Source organism: Equus quagga, chromosome 11 (assembly GCF_021613505.1).
Source record: "Equus quagga isolate Etosha38 chromosome 11, UCLA_HA_Equagga_1.0, whole genome shotgun sequence".
NCBI lineage: Eukaryota > Metazoa > Chordata > Mammalia > Perissodactyla > Equidae > Equus > Equus quagga.
This window is the reverse complement of record NC_060277.1, coordinates 83,507,048-83,533,340: the sequence shown is the minus strand read 5'-3', so window position 1 is coordinate 83,533,340 and position 26,293 is coordinate 83,507,048. Positions and strand designations below refer to the sequence as shown.

The 26,293-nt window shown below is 37.1% G+C and overlaps 2 protein-coding genes and 1 non-coding gene across 18 annotated transcripts in view; all 3 read right to left on the bottom strand.

The window, feature by feature from the left end:
- Nucleotides 1-19,816, bottom strand: part of TRIM37 (tripartite motif containing 37) — a 142,863-nt gene extending 123,047 nt beyond the window's left edge. For all 15 annotated transcript variants that reach the window (XR_006890582.1, XR_006890581.1, XR_006890583.1 and 12 more), the window contains exons 1-6: nt 19,739-19,816; nt 17,931-18,032; nt 8,766-8,806; nt 6,789-6,905; nt 3,502-3,589; nt 1,578-1,700 (exon numbers count right to left, since the gene is read on the bottom strand). Coding sequence is in view for 11 of the 15 variants with exons in the window: in XM_046675245.1 (XP_046531201.1) it covers nt 1,578-1,700; nt 3,502-3,589; nt 6,789-6,905; nt 8,766-8,806; nt 17,931-18,032; nt 19,739-19,759 (492 nt within the window). In the remaining 4 variants the exon portion in view is untranslated. The remainder of the gene's footprint in view (nt 1-1,577; nt 1,701-3,501; nt 3,590-6,788; nt 6,906-8,765; nt 8,807-17,930; nt 18,033-19,738) is intronic.
- On the bottom strand, nt 3,805-3,911 carry LOC124248027 (U6 spliceosomal RNA). The gene has a single exon (XR_006890911.1). It is a non-coding gene; the product is annotated as a U6 spliceosomal RNA (small nuclear RNA).
- A 2,034-nt stretch (nt 19,817-21,850) lies between the features above and the next one.
- The window catches only part of SKA2 (spindle and kinetochore associated complex subunit 2), a 29,072-nt gene continuing 24,629 nt past the window's right edge, over nt 21,851-26,293 (bottom strand). Inside the window, exon 4 of one of the 2 annotated variants that reach the window (XM_046674213.1) lies at nt 21,851-24,367. In XM_046674213.1, coding sequence (XP_046530169.1) covers nt 24,299-24,367 — 69 coding nt within the window. In that variant the 3' untranslated portion in view covers nt 21,851-24,298. The remainder of the gene's footprint in view (nt 24,368-26,293) is intronic. The other variant, XM_046674212.1, reaches the window with a different exon arrangement.

Here is a 26,293-nt window from a genome sequence, read left to right as displayed (position 1 = left end):
GTAATTATTCTTAAAGTCAGTTGATTTCCACTTTAAAAACTGTAAGCCAATAACACTTTTTCATTGTTTATATATCACAGAAAATTCATGGTTTTAAAAAATTGTTCACTGAACTGAATCAGGAAAAAAAAAATTTTTTTTTTAAAGATTTTATTTTCCCTTTTTCTCCCAAAGCCTCCGGTAGATAGTTGTGTATTTTTAGTTGTGGGTCCTTCTAGTTGTGGCATGTGAAATGCCACCTCAGCATGGCTTGATGAGCAGTGCCATGTCTGAGCCCAGAATTCAAACTGGCGAAACCCTGGGCCACCAAAGCGGAGCACGCAAACTTAACCACTCGGCCATGGGGCTGGTCCCAGGAAAAAATTTCTTAAAAATAAACAATTAAGGCATAATAAAGGACACGATATTTTGACAGTTGAACAGAAAGATAGGTAATTAGAAAAAATTGATTTAGGTAACACACAAAACACATACTCAAAGCCCCAATCATAACTATGATAGGAAACCACTATTCAAAAACAAAAAAATTTACTAAAGCCAATTTGCATCATGCAAAAACCTAAAACAAATGGAAATTCTGAAAAACCAGATGTAATCTAGTTTGTAACAAAGTTTTTAATTGTTTTTAGAACACACAAAAAATTAGGGTTTTCAAAGATCACAAAGTACATATAGATTTCGTAATAGCATACCACCAAAAATAAAAAGTACTCTTTCTTGTACTTACTATTATTATAAATACAAGAAGTAAGAATCTCAACCTAGAACACCCTCCCTAATGACCTAATTATAATATTGCCAAGAGAATAGAAAAAAAAGGCACTTAGATGAAGGCTAAATAGAAGCCAACTGTTTATATTCCAAAATGACATTGTAGGTAGCATACATGCAACTCAAAAAACACTACTTTCTGTATAAAGAATGTAATAAATGATGATTTGAATCCTGATTCCTGAAGGGGTAAAATAAAGAAGACATCTTAAGTTAGGAATGGTCCACAAACTTCAGTAACAGCTATCATTCTGGCATCTTTAAACAAAATATATCGCAAGTATATTTACTACTTAAATGTTTGAAGCTTATCACATTTTCCCATAGAGATCATATTACAAGTTGGTAAATAGCTCATCAAAGGTGTCTAACCCATACAGTATCTAAGAGTAGTGTTAAATATTACTCTTTCAGTTCTAACTCAGGGCATCAGAAATAGATCATTTCTTGGTAGCAGAAACTCTCCCAAAAGCAGGGGTTCCAAAGAATGCACGACTTAATAACTTTGTAAAAGTCAATACTGACTCTATTTAGGAGTCAATTACTGACTCTAACACACAGGCTTATTCAGCTCATTAGCTGACTATTTCTGCGTAAGAGGAGGCAATTCTCCAGCTTCAACTATGGAACAAGCCAAGGGTTTGGATGCAAATTCCTCAGGTAGTTTGAAGTGGATGAGAATGAGTATATCTTATCAAATTTTCAAATCTTGATTTCAATATGTGATTTAAATTATAAAAAATATAATTACATATTATATATTAAAGACTATACAAAGGATAACGATCTTTTACTAGTAGTCTTACCACTTCTTGAACTAAGCTGATCAATTCCATGAGACGCCGACGAAGCTTGGCTACCTCTTCGTTCACTTTAGTAACATGCTGCTCATAAATTTCTGCCAAAGGTTTAAAGGTATGTCCACCATGCTATTTAAATTCATAAGAGTAGTTTTAGAACATTTTCATATATCTTATCTATATTTACATTCCTTTATTAATACTCAATGGACTCTAATAAACTAGTAAATGTTTTCAAATGAATTTTATCTTTCCGGCTGCCGTTACTTTGTTAAAACAGGTCAGACCTTGCTTAAAATCACTTGGCCCATATAGGAAATCCTTCAAGATTGTAGATAAAGGATTTTAGCAGAATGTTTACACTTAATCTAGAAATCTTCATTCATTAGAAAGAAACAAAATCCTTAACCTTGGCCCAAACCACCTGACACAACCTTATCTGCCACTTTTCTCTTAGTCAGCACTAGCCTTCTTCCATGTCCTCAAACTTCCCACCAGGCCTTAACAAAAGTAACTCCTTCTTATTCAGAAATTCTCCTTCTTCATCCTCCCTCCCCAAACTCTCCATCTCTTCATTTCTACTCATCCTTTGAATCATCCTAATATCTATCACAACAACAATTAAATACAAAACTAGACGTTTGATATCTGTCCTGTTCATCACTGAACCCCCTATCTCTAGCACAAGTGAATAAATTAGAAAGACCCATGGTACACTATTAGCAAAAGCAATGAACCTATTCTCATGCCATGAACAGTTACTGTGGAGACAGAACACCCGCACAAATCAGCCTCACAAATCCAGTTGTATTCAAAGAACAATTTTTTAGAGCTAACAACCTATAATCAGTTTTCTATCCAATTTTAGTACTGTAATTTATAACTCACTTGATTGGTAAATAGAACTTAAATTTCTATTTTAAGAAACTTCCTGTAACAGAGAAGTTCTTATTAGAACTGTCTTGTTCAACCAAGGCATCCAGTCATGGTCTCTAAGAGAAAAAAGATGTGAACCATGGAAAAGAATGTTTCCATTGCTTCTTACAAAATCCATTTATTTAAGTAAACAAATCGTGGAAACATAATTTTTTCTAGTCAGCACATTAGTATTCAAACTCTAATAGAAAGCTCTCTGAATTGAGCTCTACTCAACCAACTTGCCTGCCATTCTCTCCCTAAAACATGCTGACTGATGCCCAAAGTAGGATCAATTCTCATTGCTAACAGGGACCTCTACATGTCTACCCACTTCTGCTCCCACTATGACTAAACTTTCCCCACGAAGACTCTACTGTGTTTATTCTCAAACCTACTTATGCTAATTCTATTTATTACTGGAAGTATATAATTTAAATAAATATTAATTAAACAATAGAACATGACTTTAAAATGAAAAGCTGTCTCTAGGTAAACTAACTTGCATGTTTTAAACTTGATAAAGGTAGGTTACCTTAAAAAACTACTTTTGAATTAGACTGAAAAAAAGAAAATAAAAAGTGAATCATAAAATCTAGACGTTTACATTCATATTGCGAACATTTTTCATTTCACAAATGTCTAAAGTTGTTCCACTCTAAAGAAACCAAAACTGGAAATCTTGGTCAGGACATCAGATCAACTGACACGTATGTAATCAAAGAAAAGACCTTCATCCTACAACAAAAGATTTGCAAATGACTATACATTTTATAGGTTTTCCACTGAAATATAATATTTATGTAAGGGGTACACATCCTACATGAAAATTTCCCATAAAAGAAGTTTTTCTGGAATAAGAACAGGTACAATACTTTCTGCTAAAAAGCAGATGCATTTAATTTTCATTCGATAAAGAGAGTAAAACGACATTATTTTCTACCTAAATCAAACAAGTACTCTAGTGTTTTCTAGTCTCTAACTAAAAATAACATACTAAATTTGTTCTGCTCACCATTCCTCCCCAAAGTGCACACTGATGGCAGATACACTTCTTACAAGTCCAGCAAAATACACTAAGTTTTTCATGGTGATTTTCACATCTATATATCATGAAAAGAAAACACAGTTATAAATTAAATTAAATTTGAACATAATTAGCTCAACAAATTCCTAAGTTTGGGCAAATACATCAGTCAATTTTATGTTTCTCAGAAAAGTATTCCACATCTTCTATGAAATAAGCTAAAAAAATACATGCGACACAATTTTTAAATTTTATTTATTTATTTATTTTATTGAGGTAACACTGCTTTATAAAAACATGGAATGCTTCACAAATTTGCACATCATCCTTGCGCAGGGGTCATGCTAATCTTCTCTGTATTGTTCCAGTTTTAGTATATGTGCTACTGAAGTTAGCACCACAATTTTTTAAGAATATTGTTTTCATTAATCTATAAGGACTTTACAATCACATAAAAAATGGAGACTAGTTTCTAAATAAAGTACAAATATAACATCATTTCCTAGCATCATTATAGATGATAAATTCTATCCTACTACTACATTTTGAGCAAATCAGATTATGTGGCTATACCTACTTGAGTATGTATGCATGCACAAATACTTCTACTACATGTGGCCAATGCCAACAATAATCAAGACATGAGATAAACTGCACGATGTTATACTAGATCTTCATAAGCGAACAGAACAACTCAATTTTAAAAATTTTCCCTTAGACTAGATATCCAGATGCAGAAGAATGACATTGGACCTGGTCATGAACTGAATTGTGTCTCCCAACAAACTCCTATGTTGAAGCCCTAATGTAACTGTATTTGGAAATAGGGCCCGTAAAGAGGTAAGGAAGGTTAAATGAAGTCATAAAGGTAGAGCCCTAACTCAACCAGACTGGTGTCCTTACAAGAAGAAAACGTGATGCCAAGAGTGTACACACAAAGAGAAAAACCTAGGTGAAGACACAGGGAGAAGGAACTGTATCCAAGGAGAGAGGCCTCACCAGCAAGCAACCATAGGAGGGCAAAAGGGGTGATTAGGCACAGCGTATGGTGATGGATGGTAATTAGTCTTTGAGTGTGAACATGATGTAATTTACACAGAAACAGAAATAATCATGTACACTTGACATTTTACATAATGTAACAAAAGAAGAAAAGAAAAAAGAAAACAACCCTGACAATAGACTTCCAGCCTCCAAAACCATGAAAAAATAAATTTCTGTTGTTTAAGCCACCTAGTCTGTGCTATTGTTACGGCAGCCCCAGCAGATAAATACCTTCAGCTTACATCATATATAAAAATTAACTTAAAATGGATCAAAGACCTAAACAAAAAACCTAAAACTATAAAACTCTCAGAAGAAAACAGAGGGGAAAACCTACATGATATGGATTTGGCAATGATTTTTTTTTTTAGATTTTATTTTTTTCCTTTCTCTCCCCAAAGTCCCCCAGTACATAGTTGTGTATTTTTAGTTGTGGGTCCTTCTAGTTGTGACATGTGGGGCGCTGCCTCAGCATGGCTTGATGAGTGGTGCCATGTCTGCGCCCAGGATTCGAATCAGCAAAACCCTGGGCCGCTGAAACAGAGTGCACGAACTTAACCACTCAGCCACGGGGCCGGCCCCTAGGAATGATTTCTTGAATATGACATCAAAAGCACACGCAACAAAAGTGGAAATAGACAAGCAAGACATCAAAATTTAAAACTTCTGTACATCAAAAGACACAACAGAGTTGAAAGAGAAATCTATGAAATGGGAGAAAATACTTGCAAATCTTGTATCTGAAAAAGCCTCAATATACAAAATATATAAAGAACTCCTATACCTTAACAACAAAAAAACCACAAAACATAAAAAAATTAAAATATGGGCAAAGGACCTAAACAGACATTTCTCCAAAGATGTACAAACAGCCAACGAGCATATGAAAAGATGTTCAACATGCTACTCCTCAGGTAAATGCAAATCAAAACCACAATGAGATATTACCCCACACCCATTAGGATGGCTGTCATCAAAAAAACAGAAAACAAGTGTTGGCAAAGAAGTGGAGAAATTGGAACCCTTGTACACTCTCGGCAGGAATGCAAAATGGTGCAGCTGCCATGGAAAACACTATGGAGGATCCTCAAAATATTATAAACAGAATTACCACATAATCTAGTCATACCACTTCTGGGTATATATCCAAAAAAACTGAAAGGTCTACAAGAGATGAACACCCATGTTCACAGCAGCATTATTCACAACAGCCAAAAAATGGAAGCAATCTGAATGTTCATCAATAGAAAAACAGATAAACAAAATGTGATACATACACATCGTGGATGATTTAATCAGTCCTAAAACGGAAGGAAATTCTGACATATGCTACAACATGAATGAACCTTGAGGATGTTATGAGAAGTGAAGAAAGGGAGTCACAAAAAGACAAATACTATATGATTTCACTTATGAGTATCCAGAGTAGTCAAACTTCCGGCAAAGGAAAATAAAATGGGGTTGCTGGGAGCTGGTGGGAGGGGAAATGGGGAGTTATTGTTTAATGAGTAGAGAGCTTCAAATATGCAAGATGAAAAAGTTCTGGAGACTGATTGTACAACAGTGTGAATATACTTAACACTACTGAACTGTATACTTAAAAATGCTAAAGACAGTAAATTTTGTTACATGTATTTTACCACCATTAATAAATTTTTTAATTTCTCTCTTGCCTATAAAGGAGACAGTGTCGCATTCTTTTAAAAGGCTTTTCACTGATTAAGTACAATGAGTCAGAGAAAATATCTAAAATGGTTTACATTTTACATTTCTCACTTATAAGTAATCTGAATATCAAACAGGAAATTAATAAAAGTATGAAGAAATAGCACATTAGTTTCTGTCTGGAAGCTTGTTTAGCATGAGCTCCAAATTGTCAAATTTAAAATATAGCTTTTACAACATAGGAACTTTACCAGAACAATTCTTAACCAATGGCCTATATACACCTTCAGCAAACCTAAGGCGGGGCCAGTAGGCATCAAAAGGCAAAGAGATACACAAACTGTGTCAGTTCCACTCCTTTTACGAGAGGCTGAAATAAAAGAATCCAATCAAGAGTGAGAAGGGTCTCTCCAAATAGTGATACCCACATCACACCAGAGGAAAAATACTAAATACACTATATTTAGTTTCACCTATGAAACTAAAAGGAAACTTTTAATTGTGTCATTAAAATAACATATGGCAGAAATCTATGAAATACTTGAGTAAAGAAATTGAGGACATACTTGTCCTTTTCATTTTCTTCATGTTTGGTGAGACTGCAGAGTTGAAGAGTATCAAGTTGCTGTGTTACTTCTTCCGCCCAACGACAGTTTACTAGTTCTCGTAGTTGGAGTGGAGCACTGGAGAGAAAATGTATACATATATTCTAATTCAGGAATTCGACATTATATTCTAAGACACATTCCAAAGCTACACGTGAGGTGATGAATGTGTTAATTAGCTCAATGGGGGGAATCCTTTCACAATGCAAACGTACATCAAATTATCACATTGTACACTTTATCTTACAATTTTACTTGTCAATATACCTCAGAAAAGCTGGGGAAAAAAAAATCAATCAAGAAAAAATAAACACACTCCTCAAAGTAGAGCTCACAATCATATTCACACCATATTACTATTAAAATAATAAAGACACAATGAAAAGTATGCTTAGCAACTTCCTACACTAATGTATCATTTCCAAAAAAAAAAAAGTGAATAAGAAATCTTGGCAATTCAGACTTCAGAGAGAATTCTGAGCTCCTTAGTCTAAAGCTGTACTGTCCAAAATAACAGTCACTAGCCATATGTGACTATTTAAATAAATTCAAATTATTTAAAATTAAATAATGGGGCCTGCCCGGTGGCGCAGCAGTTAAGTTCGCCCGTTCCACTTCAGAGGCCCAGGGTTCGCCGGTTCGGATCTCGGATGCAGACATGGCACAGCTTGGCAAGCCATGCTGTGGTAGGGGTCCCACATATAAAGTAGAGGAAGATGGGCATGGATGTTAGCTCAGGGCTAATCTTCCTCAGCAAAAAGAGGAGGATTGGCAGCAGTTAGCTCAGGTCTAATCTTCCTCAAAAAAATTAAAAAATCAAAAATTAAAAATTAAATTAAATTAAATAAAAACAAAATTTCATTACATAGTAACACTAGACACTCTTCAAGTGCTTAATCACCACATGTAGCTAGTGGCTACCGAACTGGACAGCAAAGCTACAGAACATTTCTATCATGACAGAAATTTCTATTTGATAGTGCTGGTCTTCTTAGAAGTTAAGATAAAAAAAGTGAACATGAAGAAAAACGGGCACAAGATACAAAGAGGTAATTTAAGAAAAAAGAAATATAAATAGCTAAAAACGTTTCAAAAGATACTCAGTTTCAAACATTTTTTTAAAAGTATGTTAAAAACAAAACACCATTTTTCATCTAGCAGAATGACAAAAAAACGAAAGTTTGGTAATATCCAGTGTTGGCAAGAATGTGAGGAAAAGGGGTTTTCATATCTATTATTAGGAATGTAAAATGGTAAAAAGTTTTCCTTCAAAGCAATTTGGCATAATTATTTGACATAACCAAAAGTGGAAACAACCTAAATGTCTCTCAATATAAGGATAAATAAATCAACATAGAGTCACATAATGGATTATTATTCAAACTTTTTTTAAATGACATATGTGTACATTCTATCAAGAAAGGTACCACTATATTTTACATGAAAAAAAACAAATAGCAAAATAGTATTATATCATTTCTGTGTTTTAAGAAAAAATTTTTATGTTTACATATCCATATAAACATAGAAAAATGTCCAGAAGAATAGACACCAAACCTGACAATCTCTTCTGAAAGTGTTATTTCACAGAAAGATTAGGTGGGGTGTATCAGAATCAGAAGCTTTTTTATTTTATATTTATCAATACTATCTGGATTTTTTTAACCAGAAAACTTAAAAACTTTTAATTATAAAAGTTAAGAAGTTACACAATGATCTTCTATAAGAAGGCAAACTATGTAATGCATTCTACATAATTCAAAGCCAGGTACACTAGTCTGTATTTCTTTATCTAGACAGATTGCTTATTTTCTCTTCAACTGTATTCAAAGAGGAGAAATACGGCAGATCGCAGAAAGAACTTTATGAGTTCTGTGACACACTGACCCCATCACCTTACTGTTTTGCAAATTCAAATAATCATAGCAAAACACTTACCGGCAGTGAGGACATTGAGCTCTCTGCTCTGTCAGCCAGCGCTAAGGAGATAAAAGAAATTAAGATTTTGATTGTAGAAACACCATTATTTTAATTTGTACATACTGAAATTTACATACCAAATTTAATGAGTTTAACGCTCTACTGCCTGCATTAATTATAGATACTTACAGCAGGCAATCTACTGTCTCCCTCTCATTATCATCACGACAGGAACAAACTTTCAAAAGGACAGCACTCATCCCAAAATAGTTGTCAAGAAACTATTCTCTCATAGGAAAGAAAGTGATCCTCGGACTCTCTGGATCTCACAGGAAAGATGTGGATCATCTTCACAAAAAAATCATCATACTGTCATCACCACTCCCAAAAATAAACTACAGTGATGATTTACTTCTAACTAACCTACCATAAAATATCCCAGGAAGTTTAAGGTACTACTAAATTCCTTTCTTGAAAAGCAAACTAATCTTGAAGTATATACAATATGGATATACAAATTAGACCTAAATTTGAATAAGAAATACAGCAAAAATTTTTATGTCTTAACGGAGTTCTACAGTTCAGTAATTTAAAAATCTACATAACTTGGCTTCCTCCTAATTATAAAAAGGTTTCACAAGAGAATAGTGTCTACTAAACCTCAAATTCTATTAATTTAATCCTTTTACTTATTACTGGATAGGGAGCAGTTTTATACCATGTATAAAGGAGATGCTAAGATTTTCCAAATACTTTTCCAAAAACAATAGCTCTATGGTTAAATATTTTATGTTTTAACTGCCCCGTAAATAGGTTCAGAGATAAATAACTAACTATATAATCCTATACCAAGGTACTCCCATAATCTGTTATTTCTATTTATCCCTTTCTATTTCTTTAGAAGAATATGTGCTTTTACTTAAAGTCAAATAATCAATTCAGAAATAAAATTCCCAAGGAAAGCTTAAAAGGACAATAAAAGATTAAAGGTAATAGGAAAAAAGTACTTCACAGAAAAGAAAATAAAGTCCGAAAAAGAAAATAGATGGAAAAGGATTCCTCCATTCTTAACAACCTTCAACATTATTTCTTTGGTCCCTCGGCAAAAACAAGATTTGAGTCAGGTTTCTTCCCCTGAAACGGTGCTCTGCTAAAGTACAGCACCCCTCCAGGGCTGGACTCGGCCCACTCCTCTCCAGCCTCATCTTCTATCTCACTCTAGCGGACCCAGCAAGGTTAAGTCTTTAACTACCTTTCCTCTCTCTACCCAGAATCTTCTTCAATAGTTCTCTTCAACTGGGTTATTCCTCCTCATCCTTTACATTTCAGTTGATATGCCACTTCCTCCAGAAAGCTTTCCCCGACTCTCTACAGACTATTTCAGATACCACTGCCAGGCTCTACCACAACCTATTACTCCCTTTTCATTATGTTTCTAACACTTTATTACGTTGACTTATTTGTTGGTCTCCCCTGCCCTGCTAGACGATGAGCTCTATAAAGGTTAGAACCATGATAGGGAGTGACCAGTTCATATTTTTAAATATGCCCCTCCCTTTCAGTCAAAACAGGCTTATTGCTGCAGTATATACCACTCTTGGCATCATATTTGTGTATTCACTTTTATATAATCCCTCCTTCCACATCCTGCCCCATGGGAATGTCAATTGATTACATCCATAAAACTTTCTTGCCTATCCCAGGCTAGTGACCTTACCCTTCCCTGGATATCTGTGGCATTTTTACCTTGTATTCCATAATTTAACTTAATCACAAAATAAATAAAGCAATTTTAATACTCTGGGAAAAAACAATGTTTCTCCTAAACCAACACCAAAGAATCAGTGATACAATAGTAATGCACAAATATTAAAACCTTTATAGTAATTCCCCCACATTCAATTTAAGAATTAATTTCTCTCGTTCATTAAAACAGAAGAGTCACAAGCTTTAGACAGTATTCAGACTCAACTCTGATTCCTAGCTCTGGTACTTACTGACTACATAATACTAGACAAGTGACTGAATTCAAGGTTTCCTCATATGCAACAAGAGAATCAACATACCTACTCTGCAAAACTGTACTAGGGAAATCCTCAGCAAAAACCTAGCAAACCGAATTCAACAGTACATTTAAAAGATGATACATCATGACCAAATGGGATTTATTCCTGCAATGCAAGAATAGTTCAACACAAAAATCATTTGTAGTAATACGTCATATTAATAAAATGAAGGGGAAAAAACACATGATCATCTCAACTGATACAGAAAAAGCATTTGACAAAATCCAATATCTCTTCATGACAAAAACACTACAGAAATAGCAATAGAAGGGAACTCCTCAACATGATAAATGTCCATATATAAAAAACACACAGTGAACATCTTATTCAACGCTTAAAGACTGAAAACTTTTCCCTTACGCTCAGGAAAAAGACAGGGATACCCGATTTCCCCACTTCTATTCAACATACTACTGAAAATTCTCCAGCCAGAGCAATTAGGCAAGAAAAAGAAATAAAAAGCACCCAAATTGGAAAAGAAGTAAAATTATTAGTTTGCAATGACATGATCTTACATGTAGAAAACTCAAGATTTCACAAAAAACAGTTAAAGCTAATAAACAAATTCACCATAGTTGCAGGATACAAAACCAACTACACAAAAAACATTTGGATTTCTATCAAGTAGTAATGAAGAACCCAAGAAAAAATTAGAAAAACAATACATTTACCATAGCATCAAAAGAGAGTATAATACCAGGGCTGGCCTGGGCACATAGCAGTTAAGTTTGTGCACTCCACTTCAGTGGCCTGGGGTTCGTGGGTTCCCATCTCAGGTGCAGACCCAGCACCACTTAGCAAGCCATGCTGTGGCAGTCGTCCCACATATAAAATAGAGGAAGACAGGCACAGATGTTAGTTCAGGGCCAATCTTTCTCAGCAAAAAGAGGAGGATTGGTGGCAGATGTTGGCTCAGGGCTAATCTTCCTCAAAAAAAAAAAAAAAATAAGAGTAAAATACCTAGAAATAAATTTAACCAAGGAGCTAAAAGATTTGTACGTGGAAAACTACAACACTGCTGAAAGAAATATAAATAAGTCCTAAATAAGTGGTGAGACATCCTGTATTCATGGATTGGAAGATTTACTATTTTTAACATGATAATACTACCCAAAGCAATCTACAGAATCAATGCAATTCCTACCAAAATCCCAATGGTACTTTTTACAGAAGTAGGAAAACCCAATCTAAAATTCAAATGGAATCTTAAGGGACCAAAAATAGGCAAACTATTTGAAAGAGAACATGTACACCAACAACTAATAGAATGTTATATGTCAATTATATCTCAATCAAAACAAACAAAAAAGAACAAAGCTGGAGGACTCACACTTCCTGATTTAAAAATTTACCTCAAAGCTATAGTAATCAAAACAGTTTGACACCAGCATAAGCACAGAAATAGAGATCAATAAAATAGAATAGCCTAGAAATAAACACAAAAGGACAAAGACAATATGTGGGAACAACTTTTGGGGATTCCATTTATATGAGGTACTTAGACTATATGAGGTACTTAGACAAGTCAAACTCATAGAGACAGAAAGCATAGTGGCTACCGCGGGTTGGGAGAGAAGGTAATGGACAGAAGTAATTAAAGCAGGCATCCTTGTCTTTTTCCTGATCTTAAGGGAAAAGTTGAGGTACCACTACATACCTGTGAGAGTGGCTAAAATTCAAGACTGAACATACCAAGTGTTGGCATTAATGCAGAAGAAATGTAATTTTCATACACTGCTGGTGAGAATGTAATATGATACAATCATTTTAGAAAACAATTTGATAATTGGTTAAAAAGTTAAACATGCACCTACCACATGATCTATCCATTCCACTCCCAATTACTTATCCAAGAAAAGAAAAAGCTTAAGTCCATTCAAAGACTTGTACACAAATGTTCATAGCAGTTTTCTATTAACTGGCAAAAATTGGAAGCAACCCATATGTCCATCAACAGGTGAATGGATAGACCAACTATGGCATATGCATACAATGGAACACTACTCAGCAACAAAAAGGAATACTATTGATACAACATAGATAAATCTCAAGTTTTTTTGAGGAAGATTAAGCCTGAGCTAACATCTGCTGCCAATCCTCCCGTTTTTGCTGAGAAGGATTGGCCCTGAGCTAACATCTGTGCCCATCTTCCTCTACTTTATATGTGGGATTCCTGCCAGAGCTTGGCTTGATGACAGGTGTGTAGGTCCACGCCTGGGATCCAAACCGGCAAACCTGGGGCTGGCAAAGCAGAACACGCGAACTTAATGGCTGTGCCACTGGGCCAGCCCCCTCAACATAATTTTGCCAAATAAAAAAAGCCAGACACATAAGAGTACATATTGTAAGAATCCATTTGTATAAAATTGCAGAAAATGCAAACTTATCTACAGTGAGAGAAAGCAGATCAGTGATTGCCTCAGAACAAAGACAAGAGGAGGGAGGGACTGACAAGAGGAGGAAGGGATTACGAAGAGGCACAAAGAAACTTTTGGGGATTACAGATATATTTATTATCTTGACTGTGGTAATGGTTTCTAAAGTGTATACATTTGTCAAAACTTAGTAAACTGTATACTTTAAATATGTGCAGTTTACAGTATATCAGTTATACCTAATTCTTAGGCCGCAAAATTAAAAATAAAACAATAATTATAGGTAAACAAAGTGCTAACAATGCTGAAAATCAAAAAAGTATTAAAAAAAAACTGGATGAGAAAGATGAAGCAAAAAATGGGAGAATACAAAAACAGAAACAGGTAATGAGAGAACCAACTGAGTGTAGTTGGATGAATGAAGGAGACCTAGCCTGACAAAGGTTCCCACCTTTTGGTGAGGGTGCAGGCTCCAGGGAGTTGTGGGGAGAGTGCTGGCCTGGGAGTCAGTCTAGCTTTGGTCTGTCACTAACTACTAGGTAACTTTGAAGAACTCTATTCACAGGTCTGGAAGTTAGTTTGTTTTATTCAATCTGGACTGTCACAAATAATTAAATTTCTTGGTTGAATGAACAGAGACGAGATGGAGGAGAAAGGAAGGCATTCAAATAAACAATATTACAATTTGGTTAGGTAGAGTACTCAGCTCTCAAGGACTTTGCTGCTATAATTATCCCCTCTCTCCAGCATCATTATTTTCTCTCTACTGGCTCAGTCTCAACAAGATACAAAAATTCCTCCAAAAAAGAAAAAAAGTTGACTCTCAACACCCACCTTCAACCCACTGCTTTATTTCTTCCCTTTACAACAAAATTCTGCCAGAGTTTTTTCACACTTGTTGTCTCATTCTCCTCCCACTCTCTGCCATCAGGTTTTTGTCCCCACTCTTCCACTGAAACTACTCATCAAGGTCACCAATGACCTACACACATTCCCAAATCCAATGGTCAACTCCCAGGCCAGAACCATATGACACAGCTAAACTACTCCTCTTTGAAACATGTTTTTCACTTGAATTCTCTGACACCACACTCAGAGCTCCTTCTTGTTCCCCTTTGCTTAATCCTCCTCCCCCGACCTCTAAACGTTGAGTGCCCCAGAGTTCAGAACTAAAAATATCCTCCTAAGGAGGTAATCTAGTGATCTTACCTAGTCCCCTGGGTTTAAATACTATCTATAAACTAAAAATTTAATCTCTCTAATGTCCCCTTCCCCAACTCCAGATTCCTATTTCCAACTACTGTCTCCAATTAGATGTATAATAAACATCTCAAACTTGATATATTTAAAAACAAAACTTTTACATCTCTAGCTTACCAAAATCTGCTCCTCCCCAAGTTTCTTCTACTTCAGAATAATGGAAAATCATTCCTTCATCCAGACGCCATAAAAAACTTTTCTCACATCCCATCTCAATCCCATCATTGGCTCTACCTTCAAAACATGTCCAGAACTGCCCTATTTCTCACTACCTCCACTGTTACCATTCTAGTCTAAAGCACCAGTCACTTTTCACTAATAAACACATCCTAACTGGTCTTCTCACTTCCTCTCCCACCTGCCTACAGTCTACTTTCCACATAGTAGCCAGAGTAATAGCTTTTAAAACGTTAATTACTTGATATCACTCAAAAGCTTTCAATGGCTACCATCACACTTAAAATAAAATCCAAAGTCTTTACCAAGGCCCCTAGCTACAATTCCAAACTCATCTCCTTTCCCTCTCTCCCTCTGTCCACTCTGCTCCAGCCACACTGGCTTCTTTGCTATTTCTCAACACACTAAGCATACTCCCTTCTCAGGGCCTTGGCCTCTTCTGACTTCTCTGCCTGGGATTTCCTTCCCCTGGATATTCCCATCACTCCCACATTTCAGTCTGGTCTCTGCTCAAATAATCATCTCCTCAGAGAGATCTTCCCAGACTACCCTATCTAAAATAGCTACCAACCTGCTCGTGCCCTCCTCAAAGTCCCCACCATTATTCAGTTTGGTCTTTCTTCATAGCACTTATTGGTAACTAACATCTATCTATTTACTTCTTTGTCTATATCCCAACTACTAAGTCAAATCCTTGGGAAGTCAATGCCTATCTCCAAGTAGGCATGAAATTAATATTTGTTGAATGAACAAAAGACTGAATGGTTATAGCCAGCCTGGTGGCGCGGCGGTTAAGTGCACACATTCCACTTGGTGGCCCAGGGTTTGCCGGTTCGGATCCTACACACTACTTGTGAAGCCATGCTGTGGTAGGCATCCCACATATAAAGCAGAGGAAAACGGGCATGGATGTTAGCTCAGGGCCAATCTTCCTCAGTAAAAAGAGGAGGATTGGTGGCAGATGTTAACTCAGGGCTAATCTTCTTCAAAAAAGACTGAATGGTGCATTCAGGAACCAAGACAGCTCTAGGAAAAAAGGTTAGAACCAGATTATCTGATGGTCTGAATATAAGACTAATGTTCTTGGACTTTATCCTTCAGGGAATAAATCTCTGAGGCTTCTGGGAGGAAACAAAATGACATTACTAGAAAACATCAATATGGCAGCAAAATACAAAATGGACTAGAGATAAGAAAAGACTCAAGACAGAGAGATCAGTTAGAAGGTAACTATAATAATCTAAGCATGAGGTGATAAGTATCTATATTTCTCTATTAGGATGGTAACAATAGGAATGGAAACGTAGGACAGATATAAGTGACACTAGAAGATAATAATTGACAGTACTTAAAAATCACTGGCGTAAGAGGTTTCAAGTTTGAGTGGACTGGCAGAACAGAATAAAAAGAAAAAAGTCAAGAAGTCAATTTGAGAAAATAATAGGAAGAATCTGATCTGGAACAAAGTTCAAGATGATGGAAAGATAACCAGATAAGACATTTATAGGTCAAGGCTGAAGGCATAGATTTAGGAGCCATACACACAGAGATAATAGTTAAACCTGCAAGAATAAATCAAACTTCCCAAAGTCTATGAAATTTTCCCAGAAACCTCAAAGTAGAGAATGCCAGCAGCAATATTTAATACATACCTTTAAGGAGCAGGAAGAGGAACAGGTAACAGTGAAGAAACGAAGAATCAATGAGGTAGAAGGTAATCACCAGGGGTCATATGTATACGAGACCTTCATCAAAAGAACTAAGTCCAGATCCAGCCTCTACCATTTAATTAACTACAGTGATAGAAGCCAATTACTTAACTTCTCTAGCTTTAGTTTTATCATTTATAAAACATAAATTATGATACATGTATTAGTTGCTATTTTAACAATAGAATAATATAACACCTTACAAGCAGATAGTACTTTATAGTTTCTAAATTACTTTTTAGCTTATCTCATTTAATGCCACAACCATCCTCTGAGGCAGGTCTTGTTATCCACATTCTATAGCTGAGGAAACAGGCTGAAAGATTGAGTCTCGCAGTTTATGAGTGAGAGAACTAGCATGGTACGTAAGCTAGGTCTTCTGCACACGGTGCAGAGGCAAAGAACACAGGCTCTAAAGCAAGGCTTCCTGGATTCAAATCCAGCTCCATCATTTGCTAGCTGTGTGACTAGAGGCAATTGATTTAAGTGTTACATATACTACTCTTGATAAAGGGATATTTCTCTTCCGTAGGCAGGAATAAGGAACCACAGAGAAATTTTATTTTTCTCTCTTTTTTGAGGAACATTAGCCCTGAGCTAACTACTGCCAGTCCTCCTCTTTTTGCTGAGGAAGACTGGCCCTGAGCTAACATCCGTGCCATCTTCCTCTGCTTTATACGTGCGACGCCTACGACAGCACAGCGTGCCAAGAGGGGCCATGTCCACACCCGGGATCCAAACAGGCGAACCCTGGGCCACTGAAAAGCCGAACGTGCGAATTTAACCGCTGCGCCACCGGGGCCGGCCCCCCACAGAAAAATTTTGAGGTAAAGAGACATTAGGATGGCTTGGATTTTCTCAGTGAAGGAAATAATCTACTGAGTAATGCAGGAGGGCAGTTTTCAACTCTGATCTGCAGATGTGCCATTGAATTTCCACACACAACCAAAATAAGTCCTTCTGTTCTACATCTTAGGCTTCCTCATAATTTTGTTTGAGGGGTTCACTTACATTCAAGTTTTAAAGCCACTGAATTATATTCATCTCTAAAGTCTCTTGTAACTACTATAAGATATGATTTTACTCTTTGCCTTTGAATCTATTACTAGCTTTTTCTCCATCTCACCCGTCAAAGAAGTCTCAACTCTCCCTCCTCTGAGCCTCACAGCAGTTTGTTGGTGCCTCTTTACAACACTACACATTCTTCAATATAAACACAAAGTTCATTCTCTCATTTAGATTTAAGCTCCTTCAGGGCAAACACTTTGTCACTTACCTTAGTATCCCTCAACCCCAAACAAAATGCAGGCAAGCACTTCCTAAGTACTTGTTAAATGTGCAGTGATTTAAGAATGTAAATATACTAAAATTACAGTGGGCTTTGATTTCCAGACATTTCGTGGCAGCTATCACTTCATTATTCATCTCCCTGCTACTAAACAATATACGTTGCTGGTCTCCCTATTAAGGAACGTTCCTTTAAGATATTTTTTAAAAAGGCAACAAAATGTAAAATAAGAAAAAGATAAAGGAAATGGTTACTTTTTACAATATATCCTATATACACTAAATGCACATAAAAAGAAATACACTTACCCTGATACAGCTGAAACAACAAAGCTTGGAGCAATGAGGACACAGGCGTGCATCCCGCAATTTCTCCATGCAAATGAAACATCGGAAAACCTCAGCAATGCTCTGCAAATAATAAAAGATGTAAGGTCCTCCAGATTAGGCTACTGAATCAAGAGAAAAAGGTATACTTAAAATAATTCACTCAACATTTACATTTATTTTGGGCTGATAATATCACGGTTTTAACTTTATTCCATAACAGAACTTGGTTAGTCAAGGTCCAGGGTACCTCGAACATCTCCTGGAAAAGGTGCTTCCTTTTTTCTAAGCTTTCAATGGTTCTATTCTAAGGAAAAGACATGAAATGCAAACATAGACTTATGCACAAATATTTTCACTGAAGCATTAATTACAATGGCAAGAATCTGGCTATAGCCCAAATATCCAAATACTAATTAAATTATGGCAGTTAGCATAGATTACGACAGTCACTAGAAACATGCCATGAATTATTTAATGATACAGAAAAAATGTTTATGATATAAAACGGTAAGGGGAAAAAAAGCAAACTATATAACTGAATGAACAATATGAATTTTTTACTTTTTTCTGCCTTTCCCCAAAGGGGATGGATTATTTTTATAATTTAAAAAGAAAAAGTTTTAAAAAGATACATATTCTAATGGCAGTGTACTCTGATCAAGAGGGAAACTAATTCAGAATTGGGAAATCCGAATTTCTGCCCTGATGCTGCAACCAACCAGCTATTTATTTGAGCCTGAGATTCTGCCCCTACTGAAAGTTTTGCTGGTAGGTCTATGAAGGCTCTGGGAAGAAAAAAACAACTACGTAACTAGAAGAAATAGTATTATCTTTGCAAGCCTCAGATGAATCAATTTAGGAAGCAACTGACAAGAAAACAAATATAGGTTACTAAACATTTTAAGTTTATTTTTCAGTACTTACATTCATTTTCACTCCATTCCAGGAGCATTAAACTCTCCCAAAACCAAGGCCAGGTTACAAAACCTTTACAATACTTTCACATGAGGAATTAAGGAGAAAATTACTCATGAGTCTAATCATGACTCTGCAGGACCCGAAAGAACCCGTGAGATGCAGACGTTGGGGGATGGCCGGTACAAGCACTGGGTGAACTAGTTCCAACCGGAGTGCCCAGTAACATAGTTGCCCCCTACTGAGAAGCAAAAATTTAGTATTTTAGTATTTGAAAGGATCCAAATTTGACTATTAATATAATTAAGTCTAATAAGCAATCTTTCTTATGGCCCTAGCCTTAACGTAAATATCCCAATCATCTGAAATCACAGCTCACAAGAACCAGATACAAAAACAATAGGTTTTTCTGGAAAACTACAGTCACACAGCATAGTAAGAGTATATCCTCATTCACTTTAGGAAGGGCAGAAGTCTGCAAAATATATCGATAGGCGGGAATGACTATCCATTCGGAAGATTTGAATCCGCGCATGAACTCGCAAAAACTGGTGGCGAGTCGCAGGGCACGTCCATCTGATGAATTTGCAGTTTTGCTCTGCACAGGCTGTAGTTGGCAAAAACCCTGTGGGGATGATGACCGGCGCCAAGACATCCAGAAAACGGCAGCATACGCACCACCTGATTGCGGGAACCGCCTGAGGACAAGGCACCTGGCGGGCTGCAAACGAGCACTGCGTCCCTCGCACGGGGGCAGCCCTCTCCACAGCGGGTGCCCTACCAGAGGAGGACTAGGGCAAGGTGCCCCGAATAAACAACGCTTAGCGGGGTGGCGGGGGAGACTAACCACCACCCTCCTCAAGCCCCCTCACCTCCACGCTCTGTTCATCCATTGCCTCCGGCTCTCGGCGGGGCCCTCGGCGACCCGCGGAGTCCGTAGACTGACCTAGGTCGCCAGGTCAAATCGCCGCGGAGAACAGCCCGGCGCCCAGGTCAGGGGGCTCCGACGACCGCACCACCTGCGTGCCCCATCGCTTCGGGTTCGGCGCCAGCTACCCCCCCTTCGCCATTTTTATCCGCGCGCCCGCCCTAGGGCGCTGTGGGAGGGCGAGCTGTGGCCGCAGCTCCCTCCTCCCGGCTCAGCCACCCGCCAGCGACCGCGAGGGAGTCTCAGGCCACGTGACGCGGGCGCGCGCGTATCGAACCGCGGCTAGAGCCCGGCAGTGTTGGTCTCCAGCGAAGAAGACGCTGCAGGGAATTCGCAAACACCAACGGTAACCACGGCAGCCGGAGGCGCGGCGGCGGGGGAAGGCGCGGCGCGCATGCGTGCCGGACGCTGCGTTCGGGGCGCGCCGCGGAGAGAGGCGGGTCCCTAGTTCCCGCGTTGCGGGGGCGCACACGAGATTTGGCGGCTCGCTGTCGCAGGGTTGCATACCTTCGGCCTCGGGCTAGCGCAGGCGACGGGGAGCGTGGTTCTTCGCTGCGTCCCCCACGCTTCAGGGGATGGGCGGTGCTTCAGCTCTCTCAAACTTTCGCGCGCCGAAGACTGGAGCCAGCTGGAGTGCTTATGGAAAACGCTGACTCCGGAGCCACACCCCTAGGTATTCGGACTCTGTGGTTCTAGGGTGGGGCCCCATGAAATCCACATTTTCAACAAGCACTGTGCTGTGGCCCGCACTTTGAGAAACCGTGGTGCAAAGGATTCTTGGCTCGTGGTTCTTTCTCTGGGAGGAAGCCCAGATTCTCCGGTTTTTAAGACTTCCGCCCCACCAACCCAAGCAAAGTTCCAGACTGAAGCCTAGACCGGTGCAGTTTCTCATTTTGGGGGTGGGAGGAAGAGACCACAGACTGTGTAGACGTCAGACCGATACCCCACACTGCATTTCTTGCCGCTGGAAGTGAGCTGTTGCCGTGGAACTACGGAAAGTGCAAAAGGGTATCGGCTGTATTCAGCTTTCCTATATTGGCGTCTGCTTTCTACAATTTTATGGCATAAGAGATGTTTAAAGATTGCAGGAATTGAAGCTGTGAGACAAAGAACTTACATCAAATTCTTAATTTGAACTTAATTTTTCTTTTCTGGTGTGTTGCACACTACTACACTTAACCCGACCTAGAGTGCACAGGCAGAGAATCAACAAGAATCTAGAAATTAGTTCTTGAAGATCAGGCATTTGTACTTTCTTAGAAGTAGTGGGTAACAATTTTTTTTAAACTGTGAGCCATGGACAAAGATATATATTAGGAATATTAATCTGTGACTGAAAAATTCTTTCACGAAAAGTTATCCATGGTCTTGGAACTACAATGAAGTGATGGTAGGACAACACCGTTTGTACTAAGATGCCCTTAATTGTACCCTTTAATAATGTTAAATGGTTAATTTTTATGTTATGTGAATTTTACCTCAATTTAAAAAGTTATTTATGGAACACAGTACTGTACTTGGGATTCAAAGAGTAGTGAGAAGTGGTCTCTGCAACCCGGTTTAGTAGAAAACAAGACAAATTAAAATATATATGATAAATATTAAAATAGGTTCCTGTACAGCTAGATATATTTGCCCAAGAACCCAAAAATATTTAAGGATTTATTGCAATATTTCACAATAGTGAAAAATTAGAAAACCTGTATAACTAATGAGGGGACATTGGTTGCAAGCACAAAGTCAGATTCTGGCTAACAAGCAGAAAAGAATTTGGTAGGATGCTAAACTACACTATGGAGTTGGGAAGCCTGTAATCTGCTCCATCAGAATTCCTTAACGGCTGACTTTACGGCCCTCCTCCCTTCCCCCCACGCCCCCAGACAGATCTCCTAACTTGTCTATTAGGACAAAGATTATCAATAAGATACTGGTAAAAATAATGGAACACCCATATATTGGATTTCAGCTGTTCAAAAGAATGGCATATGTGTGACATGAAGACATCCAAAATATATTTAAAATGAAAAAGACTAAGTGCAGCTGCAGTACAATGTATGGTATCAGCCGATTTTTGTTAAAAAAAAAAAATCTTGTATACATGTAGAAACATCTGAAGACATTGTTTGCAGATTACTTCTGGAGAAATTAGGCACACATGTATTTTAATTAAAATACAACTTAATTAAAATTAATTTTTATTACTTACAGCTAAGAATATAAGAACACTATAGTCATATAAGAGAAAACAATTATCCAGATGAGAAATAAAAGCTCTAAATTAGAGCAGTAAGAGTAAAGATAAAGTGGAGGTTGGAAACTGAAAATTTCAGAGAGAGAATTACAGATTTTATCAACCAAGAAGATAAAGAAAGGGATGCAAATTTTTTAATTCCAGCTAACACAATAGTGGCCATTAACAAAATAAAATCAGTAAGTATTCTGGACGTGTTCAATTTTGAATGGTCAGGTAAATATTTTTATTGGCAATATGGACCTAGATCTAGTGCAAGAGTTATATTTGGGAATTACCCACAAAGAGGCAATAGGTGAAGTTTGAGAAACAAATGGATATATAAAGAAGTGCATAGAGAACAGTTTTAAGGGGGACAAGGGAAAGAACCAACATTTAGAAGATGACTGAGAAGGAAGGTAAAACAGTACAATCTAGTTTTTTTCCCTATTGAAAGCAAAACCACTTTAACACTATGAACATTTTATGACCTCATGATACTACCATTTTTCAATCCCACCAATCAATATCATATCCCAAAGCCATCCCACAACAGGGACTTCCTTACTATTAATTGCCTAAGTACTAAAGAAAATATGTTACTAAGGTATGACTTATTTTTCTGTAATTTAAAAAAGGGGAGCTTTCTGTTCTGTTCTAGTTCCCAATTAGACAGGACAATTTTAATTGAAGCTACTCTCCCAAACCAGTTTGTCAGCTGTTATAAATTTGTTAATGGACAAATAACACACTCATGACAAAAATTTCCTTAATTATATAAAAGTATAATTCTATAACTTGCAGAACTAAAATTTGATGCATTTTTCCTAGTCTTTTCAATGCTTCATATTTTATTACATATATGGAAATATTATTTATTGAAGGATTACTAAATATCAAACCCAGACACTTTACCATCTCATTGTGCTTCCAACGAGAAGTTAAATAATTTGCTCAAGGTCACACAGCTAGAATTTAAAACCACCTATTTACATCTCAGGTATGACTCCAAAGCCCAACCTTAACTACAAAATTGCATTATCTGCTTCTCTTCTCCCCCATTTAGCATAGCTTCAGCATTTCCCAAAACATTAACAATAATAATTTATTGGCAACTTAACCTCTTATTGTATAGATAGACCATGATTTCCTTTCCTATTTACATAGCATTAGCTGAATGTGTATGTGTGTTGCTGTTATAAATAACTCTGATTAACATCTTTGTATCAAGATCTGTCCATACTTTGAATAATTACCTTATTGCGATAGTTATTCAAAATAAATAGGGAAATTCACACACACACACAAACCGGCAACCAGTGCTCCTCTGATTTCAGTTTCTTACCTTTCATATTGAATGAACAACTATAGTAATATAGGCTGAAAGAGAACAAAGGTAGTATTGAAATACAACAGGGACCATCTAAAACAGCATTTGAAAGTAGAGCTCATGCTGGTCAACATTAGCAGGCAGAAGGAATAAGAACAAAATAAACGTGAGGCTGTCTTGGAAAAGCCAGCTTATTACTAAAGTTAGGTTTTTGGGGTTTTTATTTTTTGGTGAGGAAGATTGGCCCTGAGCCAATATCTGTGCCAATCTTCCTCTATTTTCTATGAGGGACACCACCACAGCATGGCTTGAGGAGTGGTGTGTAGGTCTGCGCCTGAGATCCAGGCCAGGGAATCCTAGGCTGCCAAAGCAGAGCACGCAAATTTAATCAATACAACACTGGGCCAGCCCTTAAAGTTAGATTTTGTAGGAGACTATAGGTCACATATTAGTTGCACCGATAATGTGAGTCCATTTGCAAGGAAAATTTTCACAAATAAAATTATATACATATATAATGTATAATATAATACAAGTATTTTTTCTATAATTTCCAAAGCATGCTCATTCACATCTGACTGACTGATAGTACACAAACATTCTTTTACAGTAGGCCAGGACATCTATGTTATCCTAATTATACAAAAACAAAGGCAAAATAGTATTGAGACTTCCTTGCATTGTAAGACTGAGAATATGTGCATATATTTTTTAAATCCCTTTATTTCCATTCCATCCGTTTGTCTAATTATTAATATAATATCTACCCTCTTCTTATACTTCCCTCTCTTGTGAGAGGCACACTATGCAGTCACCCAGGCCAAATCCCCTCCTCCTTCACCAACCCCCCACCTCTGGTTATCAAGTGCTAACAAGACATCTTCCTCAGTCTCTCTGGAATTAATCTTTTCTCCATTAGAGTTCCCTTCTGCAAGTCCATTGCTTCATAAATCTGATATGTGAGATTTTAATTGCTCAGCTGCAGTTTTCTCTTCTTCAGTCAGTGGTGATAGCTAGAAAACAAATGACAAAATCTTTATTTCAAAAACCTTTAAAGATTGTTAAATTAATTTAGTTAACTTCTGCTTTGTCACACCAATAAATGTTTCCATAAGCTCATACTATGTATGTATGTGATCACAAATTTAGGAAGGTAGGGAAAAAATAGATATTTGGTTATCTATATACAAGGTACTTTGATGTTTGAGCTTCCAAAGAACTTGCAATTAAGTTGAAATAAGACCAAGAAATCAAATAATTTAAGGAATGGAATTTAACAGAATCAAAGAAGTCGCATTTGAATGCTGTATTCTAAAAGTATTTTGAAAAACAAATGTGAACAAAAATAGTCTGTAAGTTTCCTAAGAAGTAGAGAGACTTAGGCTAAATTTTAAAGGATAATTAAGATGCTTTTGGCTGCAAGTTAACAGATTTCAAAATGAATAAATAAGAAAACATTATTATTATACAGTAAATACAAAAGAAGGGAGAACTTCAAGGCTGCTCTATTAAGCAGCTCAACAATGTAAGGACTTTTTCTTCCCATCTCACAACTCAATATCCTTGATGGTGTCTTTATCCTCAAGCTGACAGGAAAATGGCTCTAGCTGTGCTAGGCATCACATCTACACACAATGTTTAGAAGAAGAAAAGAAATTTTCTCTTTCCAGGGATCTCTCAGCAGTGAGGAAACTCTTCCTAATTCCCTACTTCCAGACTTTGCCTCCTCACATGTCATTTGGGTTATAAACCCATTCCTGAACCAATGTTAGTCAAAGTAAAATATTCCCCTTGCTGGTGGAGGGTGGGCACAAGAGTTAAAGGGGCATACTTATATGGTGTATGACAAACAATAATGTACAACTGAAATCTCACCGTTATAAGCTATTATGACCACAATAATAATTTAAAAAATATCCCCCTTGCCAATCAGGTACATCTCTGAAGCTGAGGATAGTGCCAACTTTACATCAGGCATGAGGCCATGAGGGATGGCACACATCTCAAAGTCAGTACTCTGTTAGGCAGGAAAGGAGAACAGATGCTGAGAAAATAACCAACCAACAGTATCCACCAAAAGCAGGTAGGAGCAAAAGCAAAGGGAAGAAGAGAAGCTGAAGGGAAGCTGTAAGGGACGTTCACAGAACAACAAGAAGCAGCCTGGCTGAAACAAAGGGTTATATGGGGAGTAACAGGAAGTACAAACTGAAGAATCACTCAAATAGTTACAAATCTGCCTAACTATATAGGTCATCTCTAGAGAGACTGCCAAATCTAGAACACCCCATACCTACAGAATCAGAATCTCTGGGGCAGCACTGTCCAATAGAACTTTATGTGATGCTGGAAATACTCTATATCTGCACTGTCCAATCAGTACATGAAGAACTGAATTTTTTATTTTATTTAATTACTTTAAATTTTAACAAATTTTAATTTACATAGCCACATGTGGCTATTATACAGCCCAGCTGCTTTGGCTGACCAAGCCAACATGTGCCCAAAATGTTCATAGATAAAATGAAAATTATATGTCTTATTGCAACCCAAATAGTTACAGAATTCCCCTCTTCTATCTCAAAAACAGGAAATGATATTACTCTGGCAAGACTTTGTTCTCCATGAATCCATGTCACTCTTTGTGATCACTGTTCAAGAGATTTCAAACCATCTGTTTAATAAACCTTCAAGGAATTTTTCCAGGAATTTACCAGCCTAAAATCTTTAATACAAACGTTTTGGAGCATCAATAGAATGTCGCATTCTATTTTTAATGCCTTTTTAATTTTCTATTTATTGCTAGATTTTTGTTTTGGGGGTTTGTTTCACTATTTTTTATTTTGGTACAAATTCAGTCCTCTTTTTTCGTCTTTTAGTGGTCACCTTTATAATTAAGTATATTTAAAACCTCAATGTCTTAGTATCAACTAAAAAGATGA